Here is a 22,471-nt window from a genome sequence, read left to right as displayed (position 1 = left end):
TAAAGAACAGGCTCATTTCGGAAAAATAAACTTCCTCTTTGTGCCTCTGAATTAGCAGCGAGGCAGCAGTAGAGCCATCACCTAAAATAAAATAAAGTGAGCGTGCAGCTCCGTGTCGCCATGGCAACAAGCCTCCCTATCAGTGACTCACTCGCAAAGTTGCCTCGGCTGGAAATTAGGCAGCGAGAAGCGAGGTGGAAAACGTGTGCGTGTGAGAGAGTGTGTGTGTGTGTGTGTGTGTGTGTGTGTGTGTGTGTGCGAGAGCTGTTTCTGCATGGTCACCAGGAAATTACACACACACGGAGCAGTGGCTTGATTTCTCAGCTACCCTGCCAGATGGCAAAGTGTGCGTGCGTGTGTTCATACTTCCTACTCGATGACTTTTCAAGGACCTTCGGGTGTCGATAAGAGTGCAGAGAGCCCGTCTCTTCATCTCAAAGACACTCTCTCACACACACACACACACACACACACACACACAGCTGTAAATCAAGAACACTGAACGCGTGTGATGAACACACCCTTATTCTCCCCACCATGTCAGCACTCCTTTAAATCGAATCCCACCATCAGCAGACTTTTTACTCGGACAGCGCGGTTTTCGCGAGGGAGACGTCACACTCCGTGTCCTGCTGCAGGACGAGGTAAAGAGCTCGTCTCGCCCACCTCCAGCCTAAACGGACGGGTGTAGGACGTGGACCAGACCGACGCACTCCTGGAGGACGGGTACGAGACTCATGAGCAGAAACCACCCGAGTCAGAGCTGAGGAGGAGGAGGACGAGGACGATGGACTCGATATCGGTCACTGCTCTTAACCAAAGAAGGACGGAGGGAGACAGAAAGAAGGAGAAAAGGGATGAGAGCAAAGAAAGAAAAAGATGGAGAAAAGGAGGGAGAAAGGTAGAATGAGAGAGAAGACGGACAAAAGGTGGGTCTGAGTGGAAAGTGGAGAACAGAGAGGGAAGTTTAAATGGGGGGGGGGGTGGTGAGGGAGGAAGATGTAGAAGAATGGAAGAGAGAAGAAAACAGGAGAGGCTGTGACACACACACACACACACACACACACACACACACACACAGAGAGAGTGTGCGAGAGCGAGAGAGAGAAAGCCTCAAGCTCTGAGCTGACCATTACTGAATCCCACACTCACGCTGAATCTTAGTGTTTGGTTGCCGGCAATCAACGTTCAGCTCAGATTGTGGTCAGGAGAGAACATGCACACACACACCTCCATACACACACACACCCCTCAGCGGCGGATGATGAACCGCGTCTCGTTCAGCACGTGCAGCGAGTCTGAATGAGAGCGTGCGCTCGTCACAGGAGGACTGTGGGTGGAGCACGTCTCTGAAGGTTTCACTGCAATCATGCTCTTCATTCACTCGCGTCCTCGTACAGATTACACCTCATTCGGCACAGAAACGCCGCTAAGGGGATAATTACAGCCCCTCTAATCAACTCGTGGTCACCTGCGTGCGGATAAAGAAAGCGTGAGGGTTTTTGTTTGTTTTTTTTTTTAAAAAATGGGGAATTTGAGCTAGCTTCGCAAAGAAAAGATAAAAAACGACATGTATAAATAATAATAATAATAATAATAATAATAATCTGAAGAAATGAAATGCAACACGGATGATATCTGAAGGCGTCTGAGACACGCATCACCGTGTGGGCGCTGGGTAACAAACTCCCAGAAGAAACAGCAGCGCGTTCAAAAACAAAATCAATAAGAACCCTTTCAAAAACCCAAGACTGATACTTCTATTTGACGTCCAAATATAAATTAGCACTGAAACGCAGAAAAACAAAGACCTCTTGGGTTCAAAGATTTAATAATAATAATAATAATAATAATAATAATAATAATGCACTACGTAGAACGTTCAGTTTTTAGGTCGATATTCAAAACAGAACAACATTCGACATCAAATCAGCCGTTTCCAAAAACCAGAAGGATTCATTATTAATTAATTATTAATTAAATGTTATTACAACGTCCATGATATCCCAGAGTGCCCTGTAAACGCGATTCATCACAATCTCTAAGTTTCATCGCCACGTCACCGTGCCTTCGTCACGCTCCGCCTCGGGAACGGGATTTCTAATCTAATCTATTTTTAGAGCCGCTTTCACTCGACGCGTTCTCCATGTTCCGTAAAGATAACGTTAAAACATTCCTAAACGCCAAAACATTCACCCGCATTTATTTTCGGTCCCACTGGCAAACCTGCTACAGTCAACGTGGTGTTTTTCCGTCGAGTACGTCGCTGTGCGAGATCTTTACCCAACTGTGCTACTGTATTTAAATAAATACATACATTTTTATCCCCCCCCCGACACACACACACACACACACACACACACACACACACACACACACAGTGCAGAAGCAGAAACGACACACACAGCTTCTTTTCATCACTCAACACTTCACTGCATGGTGAATGAATAAATGAATAAATGAATAAATGAATAAATAAATAAATAAATAAATAAATAAATAGGCGTGACAGCTTGGAGATCTGGGCAGCCGCTCGAACTACGGAACGATAAGCTATTAAGACGCCGCTTTAAGAGCTGCCAGCTGCGGCGCGGTGACTTCTACTGCGCTAAACGGCTCTGGCGGCAGATTAACAGACCTCGACTAGGACTGCGGCTCTAAGACGCAGACGTGGACGAGCAAAAGATCTCCACGGAGACGGACGAGAAGAGCGAGAGGGGTCACGTCATCACGGACCGCCATCGTTAGCGGACGCGGTCTGGGACCCTGATTTTATAAACTCGCCCAGAACAGTGCGGAGGGAAACCGAGGACGATCACTGAACACAACACGAGAATCAATACGAGAGAGAGAGAGAGAGAGATGCAGTAAGAAGAAAAATATCGATCAGGATGGCAAAAAAAAGGTTCACCTCACGTGCAATTAAGTACTAGATTATCCCATTAAAGCAGCTCTATCCAGGACTATCACTTTATACCCAGGCTAATTCCTGTTCGCTACTGAAGAGTCGTCACTGCACACGTGAAGCCCGGTCTGAATTTCATCACATCAGGGTTTTCACTGCCTCTTTTTCCCCTTTTTTTAAACACAGTGTGCTTAAAATGTTTTCCCTCCTACCAATGACCCGAAAGGAACTCGTGTTTTAAATCTAATCTAATCTACCCTCCAGCCTTTACGGACCCTGGGGGAGTCGGACATGATTAGTATCTGCAGAAGGACATCATTTTGGTCAATTAGTAGTTTCGGTGTGGAGCTCGGAAAAATACATGCTCCTCCTCCAACCTGTTCATCCCGAATCACCAGCAACATCCTGACCGAGAAACGCAGTTCTACCATATTCTTATAAAACAAGCATTCCGATCCAGTCAGCTTTCCCTCATCTTCCATCCCCAAAAGTAAAAATTAGAAATATTTTTTTTTAATAAATTAATTATCATTTCATCCACAAAAACTATGGGTCACCAGCAGGGGGCGATGAGAGAATTTCTGACCAGGGAAGACTAGGGAAATAAAATTATGGGCTTAGAATTGATTCCTAATTCCAAATAAATAGATGGTCCACAAAAGCATTTTTGTAAAATCTCACTATATTTGCGGATCTAGTTATTTGGCATTCTGAAACAATCCTAACCCCATAATAAAACCTGTCTCGAATCCGCGTGGGGAAACGCTCGGTCCTGAGAGGAGCACAGAAAGAGGAAAAAAGCTGTTCTCTGTAAATTCACTGCCGAGGAACTAGACGCATGAATTCGGAGCGCAAGACGTCACGTCTCCGTGAACAAAACCCCGACTGGAACGGGTGATGTGGGTTGTGATGCTTTAATGACTTTAAGATCGGACGTTACAAACACTCGGAGCAGAGCTACAATACCCCACGTCCTAAAAACACGCGCGTACGAATGAAGTAAATTGGGAGGGAGGGAGGGCTCGTCTCGTTATCCATGTCATTGTCAATTCAGTCAGTGGGAAACCTGCGCTTGCTTCTTTTTACGTTACGTTCAACAATCTGCGCCCTCCTTCCGATCTCTCAGCACCTTCCAGGTGAGAACCGCCGATTTCTCTCGTTCCAGATAAAATTACAACAAAAAGGTGTGTGTGTTTCTCGCTCGGTACGGATATCCAAACGGGCGTTTACGGAAGTCGCTCCTGTCGCGGCTCCATCTGCGCAGAGCTTCCAGAAGTGGTGCGTGTCGTTCACGAGTATCGCCGTGGCAACGGGGTCACAAACAGTATACAGCTCAAGCGTAGCTGTTCCCGTGTGGGACGTGCCCGGGCGGTGACCTGTGGAGCACTCGATGAGAGCATGTTCTTGGCATGTAAAACTGAAATCGGGGCAGGAATTGAGCGTGGAGTCTCGGGGGGGTTCGAGACTGCATCAGACTCATCCAGGCCCTCGTCAGGGGGTCATTATCCCCTCCAGAGACCCGCTGAGTGCTGCCTGACAGCAAGAATGAGGTCTAAAACAGACGCCACACACACACACGGGTGATTAATCCCTTGACAGCCGAAACAGTTGGAGCCTTCTAAGCCACTGACAAAAAGATGGCGAGAGAGAGCGAGGAGGAAAAAAAAGAAAAGGAACACGCTTGTTTTGGAGCGATGGGGATAATTGCAGTGTAAGAGAGAGAGAGAGAGAGAGAGAGAGAGAGAGAGAGAGAGAGAGAGAAGGAGTGAGGGGAAGTTTGAATGACGGGGAGACGAAGCAAACAAGCCGCGGTCCTGAAGGAGAGGCAGAAACGAAATGAGTCATGTAGTTGCACCTGCATGACTACCATCTTGTGTTAAATCATCTCTCACACACACGACAGCGCTGATGAAGTTTTAAACCCGTCTGGTCGGAAGGTGTCGATCCCTTTCCTAGAACAGCAGCTCGGAACATCGCGCTCGCCGGAGCGCAGACCGCAGCTTTATATGAAACGCGCTCGCCCAGGTACCTTCTCGTTTCTATAGCAACAGCTCGTCGATTCACACCGACCTCGCGCGTGACCGCGGACGCTCAGAGACGTTCCACGTGACGCTGTTATTTCACCAAGAAAAACATAAACTCGTCTTATGTCACGTTCGGTTACGTAAGGTTCATGGAAGGAGTCTCCAGCGTTAATAAAACGGCCCACTGTGGGAGGAGACAGGAGTTTGTGCTTTCCCGCAAGTCCGTGCGACAGGGTAAGATAATACTGATAACGTGACGCATTCTCACAATGTTTCATGATGCCGTAAACCTCTTTTAAATAAAGAATTACAAACTCATGTGATTTTAAAAAAATAATAAAAAATATTCGTACACATTAAAACTTACATTCGTAAAAATTAAAAAAAAAAAAAAGTCTCCTTTTCAATGATCTTTATAAAAAAATATTCTTATTTTTTCCAAAAGACGACATGGTTCTAATTGAACAGGATCTCTTTTTAATGAGCTCAGCACTGCACTGCTGGGAAGTTGTGAATAAAGCTATATCATCATCCACACTGCGCGTCACAGGAACGCCTCAGAGAAGTGGGAGATGACTTCTCCGTCGTACCGACCAGCATTACTATCTGGTTTCGTGCTAACGCGACACAGGCTGCGGGACGTCTTCTTTATGGGCACATCATTAACTTCAGGAGAGAAATAAAGGAAGGCTGGGGAGAGAACGGCCGATTATACCGAGTGACGACTCGTTTCCGGGACGCTTCACGACGTTACACCGATAAAGTATGAATCGATCTTTAATACAATTTGTTATTAAATGTGACCGTCTGCTGTGGCACGTGCAAAACGTGCACCGTCACAGGAGAATAATCAACTTCAGGGTGGGAACCGGTAACTCCGCTTCATCACAACAAACCCTCACGGAGTATTTCACTACCGCACAGCACCAAGGGCTTATGCTGTTCGATGTTCTCACCACGTGTTCACTGGCCTGACACGCACGCACACGCACACACGCACACACACACACACACACACACACAGACACAGTGAGGAGAGAGAGAGCAAGAGAGAAAAGAGGGAGAAAGGAGGAAAGAGAGGGAGAAAAGAAAGGAGAGAGAAAGGAGAGAGAAAGAGAAAAGGAGAAAAGAGGGAAAGAGAGGGAGAAGGGAGGGAAGGAAGGAGAAAAGAGGGAGAGAGAGAAGGAGAAAAGAGGGAGAGAGAGAAGGAGAAAAGAGGGAGAGAGAGAAGGAGAAAAGAGGGAGAGAGAGAAGGAGAGAAAAGGAGAGAAAGGAGAAAAGAGGGAGAGAGAAGGAGAGAGAAGGAGAAAAGAGGGAGAGAGAAGGAGAAAAGAGGGAGAGAGAGAAGGAGAAAAGAGGGAAGGAGGGAGAGGGAGAGAGAGAAAAGGAGAGAAAGGAGAAAAGAGGGAGAGAGAGAAGGAGAAAAGAGGGAAGGAGGGAGAGGGAGAGAGAGAAAAGGAGAGAAAGGAGAAAAGAGGGAGAGAAGGAGAAAAGAGGGAGAGAAGGAGAAAAGAGGGAGAGAAGGAGAGAGAGAAGGAGAGAGAGGGAGAGAGAAGGAGAAAAGAGGGAGAGAGAGGGAGAAAAGAGGGAGAGAGAGGGAAGGAAGGAGAAAAGGAGAGAAAGGAGAAAAGAGGGAGAGAGAGAAGGAGAAAAGAGGGAGAAGGGAGGGAGAGAGGGAAGGAAGGAGAAAAGGAGAGAAAGGAGAAAAGAGGGAGAGAAGGAGAAGGGAGGGAAGGAAGGAGAAAAGGAGAAAAGAGGGAGAGAGAGAAGGAGAAAAGGAGAGAAAGGGAAAAGAGGGAGAGAAGGAGAAAAGGAGAGAAAGGGAAAAGAGGGAGAGAAGGAGAAAAGGAGAGAAAGGGAAAAGAGGGAGAGAGGGAGAAAAGGAGAGAAAGGAGAGAAGAGAGAAAGGGAAAAGAGGGAGAGAGAGAAGGAGAAGGGAGGGAGAGAGAAGGAGAAGGGAGGGAGAGAGAGGGAAGGAAGGAGAAAAGGAGAGAAAGGAGAAAAGAGGGAGAAGGGAGGAAGAGAGAGGGAGAAAAGAGGGAGAAAAGGAGAGAAGAGAGAAAGGGAAAAGAGGGAGAGAGAGGGAAAATGAGAGAGAAGACAGACAGGATCAGCACTCATCTCCCATATTTCCTCCATCCACAGCAGGAAGGGTGAATCTGATTTGCAGATGTGTCCACACTCCAGACACCGGAGAACCCGCGGGTCTGACGGCGAGCTCGCCGGCTCTGACCGGCTCGCGCTGCGCGCTCCCAATTAACAGCTTCATCGGTCTCGACAGAAAGGCTCCATCCATCCTCGGTCAGAGATACTGCTCGCTAACGGACAAGGACTAATTAGGGATGTAACAGATTAGGCAGGCTGCTGGAGCTGGGCTTATCTGCAGGAGGCCTGAGATACTCACTGAAGAATAATAACCGTTAAAAAAAAAAAAATAAAAAAAAAATAGAAAGTGGCCAGGAGGCAGTAAATCGGGACGCAGCGATGAAGTATTGAGACATGGGGTGCGTGGAGACGGACACGGATAAGGCCTGAAGAGCGTCAGGAGTGCACTAGTCATAGACAGAGGTGGATCTAATGCTCCCTCAGGACCACGGACACTTCCTGCTGCTCTACAGCAGGACATGCACAGAAACGACCTGCTTACCGACCGATCCTACTGTAAGGCTGGGTGATGTGTGTGTAATATACATCTCCATATACATCTCTCCTGACACTGGAAGACATCTGTACGGTACAGGATGACTATACTGTATATAACATAGCAAACAGACTGCTGGTGAAACAGTACATACCTACAAAAATCACAATCAATCGCAAAACCCCTCGAGGGGCTATAAAGAGTACCGAAAACATTAACCTAATATGAATTACATCCTCAACCAGATCACCTGCACGCTTCCACCTACGAAATATAGGCCACACCTCCTGCACAGGTCATGGAGGCGACGGCTGCTCTCATCTCTTGGTGAGTGAGGGTTTGAATTTGTGAAACGTGTTAAACACGTCCTCTTCATGCAGTACTTCAACGACGAGCGAGCGAGCGAGCGAGTCGATTCATGTCTGGCCACGCTGGTCGTAACTAGTAATTATAAACGCTTCAAAAATAATAACAAACGTCTCCATCAAACCACCTGCATGCACTGTTCCAGGGATCTCAGCAATCATCCAACAATCGCACATTGTTTGCTTAAAACAAAAAAAACACACAATAATAAAAAGTAATTAGGAGATAAGTGTGTAGATCCAGTCAGAGCAGTGGATTATCTCGGTGCGTACAGAAGAAAGGAGATGATGAGCTGCCTAATTACCGCAAAAACTACACACGGTCTGTAAACACGCGAGCACGCACACGAGAACAGCTCGCATGCGCCAGTGTTCGAGTACCGAATCAACGGTTTGGCAACACGGCTCAATTTATGCGCGTCGCCTAAACGTGTCTTTTCACGCATCGAAACACTCAGTGTAAGATTAAAGTACATAAAAACCAGACACGCAGTCTTCCTCGCCAAACCGAGTACAAAGAGAAGACGTACGCCGTAAATAAATAAATAAACAAACAAAAACAAACAAACAGGTAGCTGGAGGAGTCGGCGCTGACGGTGAAAGGAAATTGAACGTGCACTTTAAAACACCAAGCTGACGATTTTGAGTCTTCGCGAATGTTCCAGAAAAGAGGGACGCGATAAATAAATAAATAAATAAATAAATAAATAAATAAATAAATAAATAAAAAGACCAAGGCCTTTCGATATACACTACAGCATCACATCATGATTGAAATCGTGACCTGAGGGTTTCTTTCTTCAGCTTTAGAAACATATACAGGTCAAACTACAATGACGTTCCTCTCTCCTCCTGGACACCTGAGGATTAACACATCTCCAAAACGTCATCTTCACCCTTTGGATTTGTTTGAACACGTGGATTTAATCCAGTTCCTTCATGAAATATCGTGTTCCCCCATCGTGCCGAGGCTGTCGGAGCTGTGGTGTGTAAACAAAGGAGAAACCGGCTGTGCCGCCTGGTGTGTGTCTGTGTGTGTGCGTCACGCTCTCATCAATCCTACGCTGCTAGTGTGCCACGCATTAGAAATCCTACACGAAGACGCGAACGCCACCAAATCCTCCGTCGCATTTCCCCCCCAAACATTATATACACATCCATGAAGTTATACAAGGATGTGCATACACCCTGATACACACCCCCCCCCCCACCATACTCACGTCGAAGTTGTTGAGCGCACCGGCGAGCTCTCCCGGCCCGGTGTGCTGGCCCAGGCTGGAGTCCTCGGTGCTGACGCCCTGAGCCGTGTTGGAGATCCCCGAGACGGCCTGCTGCAGCTGCTTGTAGATGAGCTCTCGGTTGGCCTTGTAGGCGGCCACGTCCGGGTGCTGCAGGCAGGCGCGGGACGCCGTGTACAGCAGGGGAACGTTTCTCTGCAGCACGCCGCGCGCCGCCGCCATCTGCTCCTTGTGCTGCACGTCCTTCAGCTCCTACACGACGTGCAGAACAGTCTCAATGTTACACTTCACGCACTGAACCCCAGTGACCTTAAAACCACTTTAACGGGCTTCTCACACGGGAAACGCTTCACCCCGGGTAAACAGAATCCTGGGTTCTCTCGTTTCACACTGCTCATACCTTTACCCGGGGTTAACAGTTAACCCTGTGTGCTCTCCATTTGCCCTCTCACACTGTACATTCCTAAATAACGCTCTTACTCGCGGCATCAAAAACCACAATTTTATAAATACAGAGGTTTGTGACCGAGATTTCACTTGATAAGTTTCGTACGGTCCAAGTTCACAGGCAGTGTGTTTGAGCTGCTTCTTGTGGTTCTTTGCGAGTACAGACCAAGTCCTAACATTTTTTCACCCCTCTGCATTCATACAAAAATAAATAAATAAATAAATAAATAAATAAATAAATAAATAAATGATAAGTACGTCGCACACAAGCCCTGACGCCTGCATGTGTTTGTGCTTAATGGAGAATGAAGAGTTGCTGTGACCTGGACTTGCCATACTAACAGCATGCATTTAGATTTGATGGAGGTCCTCGTGACCGACCTACATAAAAAGGTTACTCTCGCTCTTAAAAGCCTCACACAATCAGGCCATTAGTGTACAGCAGCACGCTGTAGTTTCATCCCGCTTTCGTTCCCATCGGCTAATCCGTAAACCTGGGCTGTTGTCCCATTTGAATACGATGCCGTATACGCGGCTGTATTTACACGCCGCACGGCATTCGTCTCTAAATGAAAATGCCCCGTTCAGCTCTTTACTCATCACGGCTAGATTTTCGCTCCTGTATTAGAACGGTGCTCACGTTCCTTCTGAAACCGCGTTAAAACGTTTCTTTACTCGGAAGACGCAGCGTTAATTAGCCTCCAGTTGTGCACCGCTCAGACAGGACGAGTGCTACACGGAGGTTTGGGATTTGAACTCGTTTATTTATTTATTTATTTTAGCTAACGGGGGGGTGGGGACTCACGATGACACATCAAAACTTCCCCATTTAAATAAAACCCGGTTAGTTTATTTAATCCACTACACTGTATATCCGCGTCACGTGACGCCACGTGACTTCTGAATTTTCAGGGTGTGAGATCCGGCGCTCGATATTCAGACGCGGTGGCGAGAGGGCGGGGTTACGCGGCGCTACGAGAAGAGAGAGTTTCTCCTCGGGTCGATGACATTTATTCACACGGGAGACAGGAAGTGCTCAGCATATAAACGTCAACTTCAGCGATTTCTCACGCCGACCGACACGGTTTATACAAGTACAGGGGAGAAGCTGAAACCTTCTCGGAACGTGCATCAAGACTTCAACAGAACGTCACTGGTGTACTTTTGTTAGGGGACTGATGCTAATCTTTTAACATATAGAAGACACTTCAAATATTCAAAAGACACAGATTATGGAAAGTGTTCAATAATAATAATAATAATAATAATAATAATAATAATAATAATAATACTACATTTGTTAATGAAAACTGTTACAACTAGTAGCAGTAGAATGGGTTTTAGCATTACTGTCATTATTAGTATTAAATTATTAGCGGTGTTCTAATACGGTGTCAGCTGTATTTTATTGCAGTTGTAGTATCGTTACTACTAATGTTTATATTTTAAAATATATTTTAGTAGCATTGCTGTGATAAGCATTTGAGTAGTAGCATTGTTATTGCCATTATTAGTATTTCAGTAGTGTTTAGTAGTATTGCTGTTAGCATTTCATTATTAGTATTTCAGTAGTGTTTAGTAGTACTGCTGTTAGCATTTCATTATTAGTATTTCAGTAGTACTGCTGTTAGCATTTCATTATTAGTATTTCAGTAGTACTGCTGTTAGCATTTCATTATTAGTATTTCAGTAGTACTGTTAGCATTTCATTATTAGTATTTCAGTAGTACTGCAGTTAGCATTTCATTATTAGTATTTCAGTAGTACTGTTAGCATTTCATTATTAGTATTTCAGTAGTACTGTTAGCATTTCATTATTAGTATTTCAGTAGTACTGTTAGCATTTCATTATTAGTATTTCAGTAGTACTGCTGTTAGCATTTCATTATTAGTATTTCAGTAGTGTTTAGTAGTATTGCAGTTAGCATTTCATTATTAGTATTTCAGTAGTACTGCAGTTAGCATTTCATTATTAGTATTTCAGTAGTATTGCTGTTAGCATTTCATTATTAGTATTTCAGTAGTACTGCTGTTAGCATTTCATTATTAGTATTTCAGTAGTACTGTTAGCATTTCATTATTAGTATTTCAGTAGTACTGCAGTTAGCATTTCATTATTAGTATTTCAGTAGTGTTTAGTAGTATTGCAGTTAGCATTTCATTATTAGTATTTCAGTAGTACTGCAGTTAGCATTTCATTATTAGTATTTCAGTAGTACTGTTAGCATTTCATTATTAGTATTTCAGTAGTATTGCAGTTAGCATTTCATTATTAGTATTTCAGTAGTACTGCAGTTAGCATTTCATTATTAGTATTTCAGTAGTACTGCAGTTAGCATTTCATTATTAGTATTTCAGTAGTACTGTTAGCATTTCATTATTAGTATTTCAGTAGTACTGCAGTTAGCATTTCATTATTAGTATTTCAGTAGTACTGCTGTTAGCATTTCATTATTAGTATTTCAGTAGTACTGTTAGCATTTCATTATTAGTATTTCAGTAGTACTGTTAGCATTTCATTATTAGTATTTCAGTAGTACTGCAGTTAGCATTTCATTATTAGTATTTCAGTAGTGTTTAGTAGTATTGCAGTTAGCATTTCATTATTAGTATTTCAGTAGTACTGCAGTTAGCATTTCATTATTAGTATTTCAGTAGTACTGTTAGCATTTCATTATTAGTATTTCAGTAGTACTGCTGTTAGCATTTCATTATTAGTATTTCAGTAGTGTTTAGTAGTATTGCAGTTAGCATTTCATTATTAGTATTTCAGTAGTACTGCAGTTAGCATTTCATTATTAGTATTTCAGTAGTACTGCTGTTAGCATTTCATTATTAGTATTTCAGTAGTACTGTTAGCATTTCATTATTAGTATTTCAGTAGTACTGTTAGCATTTCATTATTAGCATTTCAGTAGTACTGCAGTTAGCATTTCATTATTAGTATTTCAGTAGTGTTTAGTAGTATTGCAGTTAGCATTTCATTATTAGTATTTCAGTAGTATTGCAGTTAGCATTTCATTATTAGTATTTCAGTAGTGTTTAGTAGTACTGCTGTTAGCATTTCATTATTAGTATTTCAGTAGTGTTTAGTAGTATTGCTGTTAGCATTTCATTATTAGTATTTCATTATTAGCGTTTAGTAGTATTGCTGTTAGCATTTCATTATTAGTATTTCAGTAGTATTGCAGTTAGCATTTCATTATTAGTATTTCAGTAGTATTGCTGTTAGCATTTCATTATTAGTATTTCAGTAGTACTGCAGTTAGCATTTCATTATTAGTATTTCAGTAGTATTGCAGTTAGCATTTCATTATTAGTATTTCAGTAGTATTGCTGTTAGCATTTCATTATTAGTATTTCAGTAGTACTGCAGTTAGCATTTCATTATTAGTATTTCAGTAGTATTGCAGTTAGCATTTCATTATTAGTATTTCAGTAGTACTGCAGTTAGCATTTCATTATTAGTATTTCAGTAGTGTTTAGTAGTATTGCAGTTAGCATTTCATTATTAGTATTTCAGTAGTACTGTTAGCATTTCATTATTAGTATTTCAGTAGTATTGCAGTTAGCGTTTCATTATTAGTATTTCAGTAGTACTGTTAGCATTTCATTATTAGTATTTCAGTAGTACTGTTAGCATTTCATTATTAGTATTTCAGTAGTATTGCAGTTAGCATTTCATTATTAGTATTTCAGTAGTACTGCAGTTAGCATTTCATTATTAGTATTTCAGTAGTGTTTAGTAGTATTGCTGTTAGCATTTCATTATTAGTATTTCAGTAGTATTGCAGTTAGCATTTCATTATTAGTATTTCAGTAGTATTGCTGTTAGCATTTCATTATTAGTATTTCAGTAGTACTGCAGTTAGCATTTCATTATTAGTATTTCAGTAGTACTGCAGTTAGCATTTCATTATTAGTATTTCAGTAGTATTGCAGTTAGCATTTCATTATTAGTATTTCAGTAGTACTGTTAGCATTTCATTATTAGTATTTCAGTAGTATTGCAGTTAGCATTTCATTATTAGTATTTCAGTAGTACTGTTAGCATTTCATTATTAGTATTTCAGTAGTATTGCAGTTAGCGTTTCATTATTAGTATTTCAGCAGTGTTTAGTAGTATTGCAGTTAGCATTTCATTATTAGTATTTCAGTAGTACTGTTAGCATTTCATTATTAGTATTTCAGTAGTACTGTTAGCATTTCATTATTAGTATTTCAGTAGTATTGCAGTTAGCGTTTCATTATTAGTATTTCAGCAGTGTTTAGTAGTATTGCAGTTAGCATTTCATTATTAGTATTTCAGTAGTATTGCAGTTAGTACTTGTAGAAGCAGCGGTATTATTGTTTAAGTATTATTAATCTTGGCAGAAGTATTATCGCTGTTATTAGTATTTTCAGTAATAGTATTGTTTTCAGCGTTACTGATAGTATTTTTTGGTAGTATTGCTGATTTTATGGGAAGTTTTAGTAGTAGCAGTATTGTTTATTATTATTTAGTACTCTATAAATTGTTCCTTCTGTAAACGCATGTTGTAAGGAGCAGCCCAAGCTCTCTGCGACTAGGATTTAAAAGTAATTGTGTAACTCCAGCAAGCTGAAAGCACACACACACACACACACACACACCGGTGTTGCCGTGTTGATAAATGAATCAATTTCGCAGGAGCAGTCAGACTGCAGCATCCAGCAAACGACCAGCTTAATTACAGACCCAGCGACGCCGTGTTCCACCCGCGAGGAAAGGCGATAATAAGAATCGAACACGCCGCTTCGCTCGACGCCCGATTGGTGAAATAATAATTAGCGGTGTTAATTAGCGCACTCTGGTTGATCTCGGCACTTCTTCTGATGCAAGGTGATGCCACGTGGAACGCTCATTCAGAAAGGTACGAGCGCTGACTACAGACGACTCGAGTCGCGAAACACACGGATAAATTCTTGCATCAGTAACGGGTTGTGTCACTCTGGTTGCCCTGAGCGTGGTTCTCATTCCCCCACCTCCCTCTCTCTCTCTCTCTCTCTCTCTCTCTCTCTCCGGGCTCTAAGGAGATTACTCATGCTTATAGGCTGCAGTTTGATGACTAAACGCCCAGAACGTGATTAGATCTGCTGATTTAGTTGCCTGTCTATCCTCTATTCTGTGTCCGTCTCTTTGAGAACACGCACATCACATCACAAAGGGTAAGAAAGCAGATATTGTCACAACACCGTTTATGGCCGTTTTGACACGTGTCCCATTCGAGCGCGGGATTTGACGCAAGTAGACGAGTGTGAAATCTGTTTTCGAGCCTGGACGCGGTCCAGAGAACCACAGAACGGTGCACCGGGGTTCGCGTCGACCGTACCGCGCTCGTCCCCGGATACAGAGCAGCGATTCACTTAACGAGTCACACCCGTTTCTACTTTCCTGATGCCGGGGGAAAGGGCCATTTCATAGCACTGAAAATAACACAAACTTATAGTGAACGCTGTGAAAAACATCCTTCGTGGGTAGAAATAATCTGCACGATGACAAAGCAAGTCTGTGAGAAGCCCCGCCCACACCCAAAACAAGCCCAGAAGTATCCGGAGCTCAGACTGCTGAAAACAAACCATACCTGCTGTCTCTTGGCGGCCATCATGTTGAGTTTGTCCACTTCAGGCTTCAGAGCTTTGTACTGGATGCCCAGATCCTGCTCCGTCCCTGCGTTACGCACCTTCGCCAAGTTTTCCTCCACCTGCCAGGACAAGAGAGTCATTACAAAAACGAACACGGTAGCGCAGTGCTGGAGCGGCGTTTAAATCCGATAGCAGCCCCGTGAGGATCTGTGCAGATATAAACCAAGATAAACTAAGAGAGATGGATGGCGAGAACACACATCACGGACTGTTGTTTCCCTGAAGGCGTCTGGCCGTTTGGTAAAGTTGGCGGGAAGCCCCTGTTTTCAGTGCTTAATGGCCCTCCGCAGGGAGGCAGAGTGATGTAGAGTAGCCTAGTTTAACTAAAAACAAACGTCTGCATCCTGCGTGCCACTTAACACATCCCGGCTAGCGGCACTAATCCCTTTAAAAAAAAAATGAAAACAAGGAAAGGAAAAGTCAAAAAGCAGGCAAACGTTTTAGGAAAAAGGAACTTCAGATAACGAGCGTAATTACTGGACCTGCCTGCAATATCATGGATGCGACAATAGCGCCGGGTGTGTAATAGCAGGTTTGGTGTAATGTATGAAATTTTTATGAAAGTAGGAATTAATGGAGCAAAATACTCCGGCAGCTAGAGAAAGCCAGAGACGCTAATGTTTTGAAAATCCTCTGAACAGTGCTGCTGCATCTACAAGCAACGCAGGAAAACACCCCGGTGTTTTAATAACTACTAGAACACTTGGTATGCATGCTGTTAGAGGAAATGACTCACCGATGACATGGTGTGATGAAGCAGAGCTTCCGTTACCGACCCAGAGACGATTATTTCCCCATAGCCGCATGGCCCAGAGTTTTATTCCTCTTATACCACAGTGATCTGTCACTCAATTATTTTTTTTAGAGAATGACCGTGTGCTTTTTAACCGTTTAGCGCTTAGCGTTCTCACTTACACTACAGCAGCTATAAACAGTCCTTTCCTCGACAGCCTCAGTTTTAAACTTCTGACCAATCAGAATCCTGAACTCATCAGTGCTGTGGTATAAACACGCAGCACACACACACACACTTTACATGAAGGGATAACGTGTGTAAACACTGACTAACAGAGAGAGAGAGAGAGAGTAGAGCAATGTAACGATGTTCATTATTACCATTACAAACTGCTCTGATCTTAGAGAGAGCTCAGAGACTTGGCAGTACTCGATAGAGAAGAGCCATCTCGCAGAAGTCTTGCGGGTTTTGGCGACGTTGCGGAATCGCTCGGCCCGCGGTCGTGAGCGGCGACGTCCGCGCCGCATTAAGGACCAGACACACCGTGATTCAATAGCTATCGAATTTCAGAGGAGCTCAGTGACACTAATCTGGTTTGCGTCAACGGCCCATCACGCTAATGTGAATAAATTGAATCAAATCTAACCCAGGAAGACCGGGGGGAGAGAGAGAGAGAGAGAATCTCCACAAACCGGGCCCCAAAAAGTCTGCCTTCGTTCACACTTTATACTTTTAAAGACTATAAAATGTGTAAGTGCAAGGAACAACAAACTCAAAGAAATAAATAAGTTAATAAAATTGTATATAAATTTGCGTACTGAGAAAATGATTTGTTTATTGTTCTGTCTGTATTGTTCTGACTTATAGAACACCTTACTATTACATATTTGGAGGGAGAAGGCTTGTATAAAGTGTAATGAGGCTTTTACTGGAGTCATACAGCACTGACGTGCACCGGTTCGGGCCGGTTCTCCACGGGTGGCGTTAGCGACACTAAAACGCCCAGAGGCAGAGAGAGGAGACGAGAAAAGCAGTGCCACTCGGCTCAGGCCAAAAAAACCCGACTGCGACCGCGTGCCTCGTTATATTTGCTCTGCCGGGAGTGAAAACACTTTGGGTTAAGTGGCCATGTTCCCTGTGACACACCCTTCAGTCTTCCGTCTCGCTCCCACACGCACGCTGAAGAGAGGCTGAGATAATGGAAAGGGCAGAGCTATAAAAAGAAGCGTTCAGGATCCGCCGGCTGGGTCGAGGCCACGGCGCTGCCCAGACCTGACCGATAACAAAAACACCACCTGTGGAGCTCTTCAGCCACGCTCCTTCCTGTGAGCACCGGAGCCACGCCGCTGGAAAAATCAAAGCGCCGGATTAAAATAAAAACACCGCCGCCCGACATCCTCTACACGATTATTGGGCGAGATGAGCGAGCGTGCATCCCATGAACCTCTGCTCTAAAAAGGTGAATGAACAGCCACAGAGAAACTAAAGTACTCTTCTCTTGCATTTTCCTAAAAACCTCTTCCCTCTGCTACGCCGGTGATGATTAGGACGATGATTAGGACGCCGATGGTCTCTTTCTAAAAGGCCAGGGAGACATTTAAAGGCAAGGCTATTGAGATTATTATATTTTTATTTTAACACCACGGCGCTGGCGAATGCTCGGGTCAGGGGGTGTCGATCCGTTCCCTATAAAGAGCGGCTCGGAGCACGTTCGTTCCGTCGCTTTATCGTTTCTATAGTAACGACTAATTCAAAAGGGACGACGCAAGACCGTGTGAGAGAACCTGCTGAGCCGACGGAGACGCCCAAGTCAAGAGAGCTGCCTATATTTCAATCTTAATGACTGTGTGTTAAACATTACTATTAGAGAGAAAGAATGAGAGAGAGAGAGTGTGTGTGTGTGTACACATCACCAGTTTGAGCTGTAGAAGGAGCAGGTAGACGTCGGACATGTCGGCCAACACCAGCAGGTGTGTGACGGCTGAGAGAAGAGCGCGAGCCGCTCGCACCATGTTCCCTCTCTTCACCGAGGAGCAGGGGTCTTCGGCAAACTCGCCCGAGGCCTGACGCATGGACTCTCCTGGAAATAGGCGCACACACACACACAGAGAGAGAGAGAGAGAGAGAGAGAGAGAGAGAGAGAGAGAGAGATTAGACACAGACGCAGGCTGTAAATGTGCCAGTTTTCATACATTATACAGAGTGGAGCTGAAGACTGCGTGAAGAACGTCAGGAATTCCACTAAAGATAGTAAAATAATGGTGCTTAAGCCACAATATTCTTACACACTACATCACATAGGAGTTAGTCCAAGAGTTGCTACAGCAAATAGGAGCATAAAATCTTTAATTATTAATGGAATCATAATGCAACCGAAGATTTAAGAAGTGTATGGTCATACACACAAGCTTCCTTGTACACAGAAATCTAGTTTGCACGCGCTTCAGGAAAAACAGCAGCATAGCAAGAGTAGTTCAGCGTTTCTCATTACGAGATCGTTCTATAACGAATATTAAACCCGTTTCCACATTTAGACTGAATTCGAGAGGACGATTCTCCAATAGAACCAGAACCATTTCAGGCTCCCTTGATCGGTGTGGTTAGAAAGGCTCGACACAGGAAATGGGTTCGCGCGGTCTTTCACGGTGATGTTTGTTGGAAAAGGAGACCTTTTAGTTCTCCTCGTTTGACGCACGCGAATCGAAGAGGGCTTCGGCCGAGCGCACGTCGTGGCGGTGTATCTCGGCCCAAATGTGAGAAAAATAACGCAAAAATAAATAAATAAATAAATAAATAAATAAAAACCCGGCGGTCATTTTGAAAAACTGCAAGCTCCTGCGAATATAGCGGAGTTTGTGTGATTTTGAGCTAACGTGTGCGATCGCAAAATCCTGGAGGGACTAACTGACTTTCCTCGTCGAGAACGGGGACACTAGGCGATCGTGTGCGTCTGTGAGCTCGGGTGTGTGGGAGAGGGCGGGTTCGTCAGGGTGCGTCACGCTGGCCTGTGATGCAGCGGCTCTCGGAGGAATCGAGCGATCCTCTTCAACCTCCTGGGTCTGGTAGCAGTCGTATAGGGGAGAGCTGACTGGTGGGTGGGAAGTGGCCGAGACCACGTTAGGGAGAAATTCAGGGGGAAAGTAAAAACACAAAAAAAAAAAAAAAACCCCACAACAAGACAATTTCAAGCTTGTATACCTTTTTTTTTTACTGAAGCACTTCACAGTTCAACTCCTTCATACATTTACAAAAAGACCAAAACATTCAAGTCTCTATGACGACGACAGAGAAATAGTTGCCTATATTGAAGATATTTTTTTGTTCGCCTCTGTGGTAGAAGAGCGTAAAGGGCATAAAAGTGCAACAAACTTACCAAATAAACTAAACACAAACGTAAGCAGGGTTGGGGAAAGTGCTAGCGCAGACGTCCAGGACATGCAGCGTATACGTTCTGGCGTTTCTGTCCAGCAGTGTGCTGAAATAACCGACACCAGGGTTTCGTCTCGGGTTTGTTTTTTTTGGTAACTTCACTCGTCCAACAAGTAGAAAAAGAAAACTTCCTGTTGATCGAGTCGGGGTTGCTGACCTCCTCTCCCTCCTGAAGAGCTGTATCAGAGGTGTTAAATGAGGTAGAAAGCTCAACTCGAGCGCTGTGCTTCCCCACGTCGGCAGAACGACTCCACCAGGATAAGCACTTCGACTCTACAAACTAAACTTGTTAACAGCAGCCTCAGCTTCACACTTTTTTTTTTTTTTTTAAAAACCAACACACACAGAACGAGTCAAGCTTCCCGTCTCTGGATTTTGTCTCCGCAGAAGTCACGGTTCTTCTCTTTAGATCTTTAGCTCTTTATAGAAAGGTGGCGTCGCAGGTTTCCACGCAGCAAAGCGTGCTCGCCGGGACTCTCCCAACATGTGGCGCTGACGAACGGCAGCTGGAACATGGTTAATAATGAAGTCTAGAATATACAATAATAAATCTCCAGAGGATCTGAGAACTGGCACGAGGGGCAAATAAAACTAAAACTGGGTCTTCGCTAACATGGAAACTCTGATCGGCGTTTCTACGGAGTAAACGACACCCACGTGGATCTCATGACGTTCCGGGTACGTCCCTGGAGAATTAAACCCATTCATGATGTGACTCGGCGCAAACTCACTCAAAAGATAAATAAATAAATAAAAACAATGATAAAATTAAACGAATCGAGTACGCGTAGTCGTATAAATTCCTACATATATATATTTTTAAAGCCAAACAAAAATCTGAACTACGCTGCTCGGCCTTCCACGTCAGACGAGTAAGAAATAAAGCACGTGGTGAGCATGCTGTTATAGGAAAATCATCAACTACGAGGTGTTGTGATGATGCAGAGTTTGGGTCACAAACCCACAGGGCTGATCGACTTCCTACAGCGTGCGGCAGTAGTATTCCGGTTTACCGCCGCTCTTCTATACATTATTCACGACGTCACGAAGGAAGAGAAAACACCTGGTTTAAGAGGTTAAATGAGTCTGTGCAACGTGTCCGTTTCTTTAGATCAACTCGTGAAGACGGATAAACGTGCCCCGCTTAAAAGATGTTCTCTCGGAACATCGAGGACAGGGCAAGCTAAAAGAACATGCTTTATACGCGATGGAGAGTGGCGACGTTGGCATTTAGGAGGTTCTTGACCTGTTCAGTAAGCATTCATGGCGTAGATGGTGTTCATTTTTCCCCCATTCCACTTGCCATTTGTCCATTACGTGGCGGTCCATCAGAGGTTTGGCGTCCGAAGGCGGGATTCTGCCCTCTCCGATTCTTCCTGTAAGGCAGCCGTGTCCGCTCGCTCGTTACCACGGATACCGCCACGTCCTGGGATCCAGCAGGTTGTAGTGGTGTCCTCGTTCCTGGTTTGTTTTGGTTAGAAGCGTCCACTATCGTTGGATGTTCCGTCTCCAGGGATTGCGGTGCTCGTAGGTAGGATTTCGAGTCCGCACACACCGTGAACTCCCGTTCGTTTGCGTTTCCGATATATTCCAGAGCACGGAGTCCGGCACAGGTTTCAGCTGTAAACGTGGAACTTTGGTCTGGGATGCACAACAGGACGTCTCGGAGCGTTTTATTCCTCTTAAACTGCAGCGATTTGCCAACACTGACAAATGGGGTTTTTTTTTGAGGACGACAATGCGCTTTTTAACGGTTTACGGTTACATTTAACGACGCGGAGCGTCTGAAACGAGCTCGTTCCTGTTCTCGCTCGGCAGCTACGGACGGTCGTACCGTCAACAATGCTGACACGGGAGACTCCGCTCATCAACGTTATATAAACGTCTCGCAGAAAACCTCACCGTAATCGACTGCTACGCACCGTTCGAGTCCATTTATGTTAAGCGACCACCATACGAGTCCCAGAGTAACTGTTACTATAGAAACGATAACATGCGAGACCGGCCGTTTAATACAAACCTGCGATTTGGAGGGAGCGGCCCTACTGCGATACAAAAAATGAAAACCACCAATCGGATTTGAGGATTTAAGAGCACTGTTGTCACCATGACTACAGTATTACTATATGTATATAAACGCCGTCAGAGGGAAAACCACTTTTGCCAGCGTGCAGAAAGAAAGCACGAGCTCTGCTGCAGCTTTAGGAACAGCCGGGTGTCCATTTTATGCTGTAGGAGTGCAAAGGTTTCCATTAGCTTTCTGCTGGGGAAGCAGAGCGAGTTCTCCTACTGCAGGGACTCGGTGCCCTGGAGGAATAAAGCAACGCTTCAGGGACAATCTCCATAAACACGACCCCACTTCACACTGTGCGTAGCGATAATGCAAAGCTGACCACGTTCAGCAGATAAATCCCAACTCGTCCACGCCGAGATCCAGCCAAAGAGGGATTTGTTTGGGTGACAAATCGGCTGACCACAGTCTCGTTTTTAATCCGGACCCCATAGTCACAGAGACGGGGGGGGGGAAAGCGTGATCGCTGCTCAGGACAGAAAGAGTTCCACTTACACCACAGTGATGCTAAATTCCGCATCCCGATTGGTCAGAAGGCGTCGACTGATTTCGTATAAACAGAAGCTCGGACACTAGCGCCGCTACAGATTCTTGTTCGGATACGTTCTAGTTTCCATAGCGACAGCTCGTCCACGGGGACTCGTACAGAAGACGCGCCACGTGGGCCGAGCTGAAAGAGAGAAAAATATCGTAGATGTGGTGAAGTTTTCTCCAAGGAGATGCTTGTTTAACATTTATGGAAGGAGTCTCCAGTGTCAGCACTTTGTAACAAGAAGTTTTCCACCACAGGAAAGTCTTCAGGAGTTTAAGCTTTTGGTTTCTCTTATATGACAGGCGGGTTTTTTTTTTTTTTTTTTTTTTAAGTGGTCTTAAGTTTAAGAGAGAGAGAGAGAGAGAGAGAGAGAGAGAGAGAGAGAGAGAGAGAGAGAGAGAGAGAGAGAGAGAGAGCGC

At 44.4% G+C, this 22,471-nt stretch overlaps 1 protein-coding gene across 2 annotated transcripts in view; it reads right to left on the bottom strand.

The window, feature by feature from the left end:
• Nucleotides 1-22,471, bottom strand: part of ctnna1 (catenin (cadherin-associated protein), alpha 1) — a 117,000-nt gene that overhangs the window by 83,574 nt on the left and 10,955 nt on the right. For both annotated transcript variants that reach the window (XM_053642152.1, XM_053642151.1), the window contains exons 4-6: nucleotides 17,934-18,100; nucleotides 15,224-15,343; nucleotides 9,156-9,425 (exon numbers count right to left, since the gene is read on the bottom strand). In XM_053642152.1, coding sequence (XP_053498127.1) covers nucleotides 9,156-9,425; nucleotides 15,224-15,343; nucleotides 17,934-18,100 — 557 coding nt within the window. The remainder of the gene's footprint in view (nucleotides 1-9,155; nucleotides 9,426-15,223; nucleotides 15,344-17,933; nucleotides 18,101-22,471) is intronic.

The sequence above is a fragment of the Ictalurus furcatus genome, chromosome 14, assembly GCF_023375685.1.
Source record: "Ictalurus furcatus strain D&B chromosome 14, Billie_1.0, whole genome shotgun sequence".
Lineage (NCBI taxonomy): Eukaryota > Metazoa > Chordata > Actinopteri > Siluriformes > Ictaluridae > Ictalurus > Ictalurus furcatus.
This window is presented reverse-complemented; position numbering and strand designations above follow the sequence as displayed.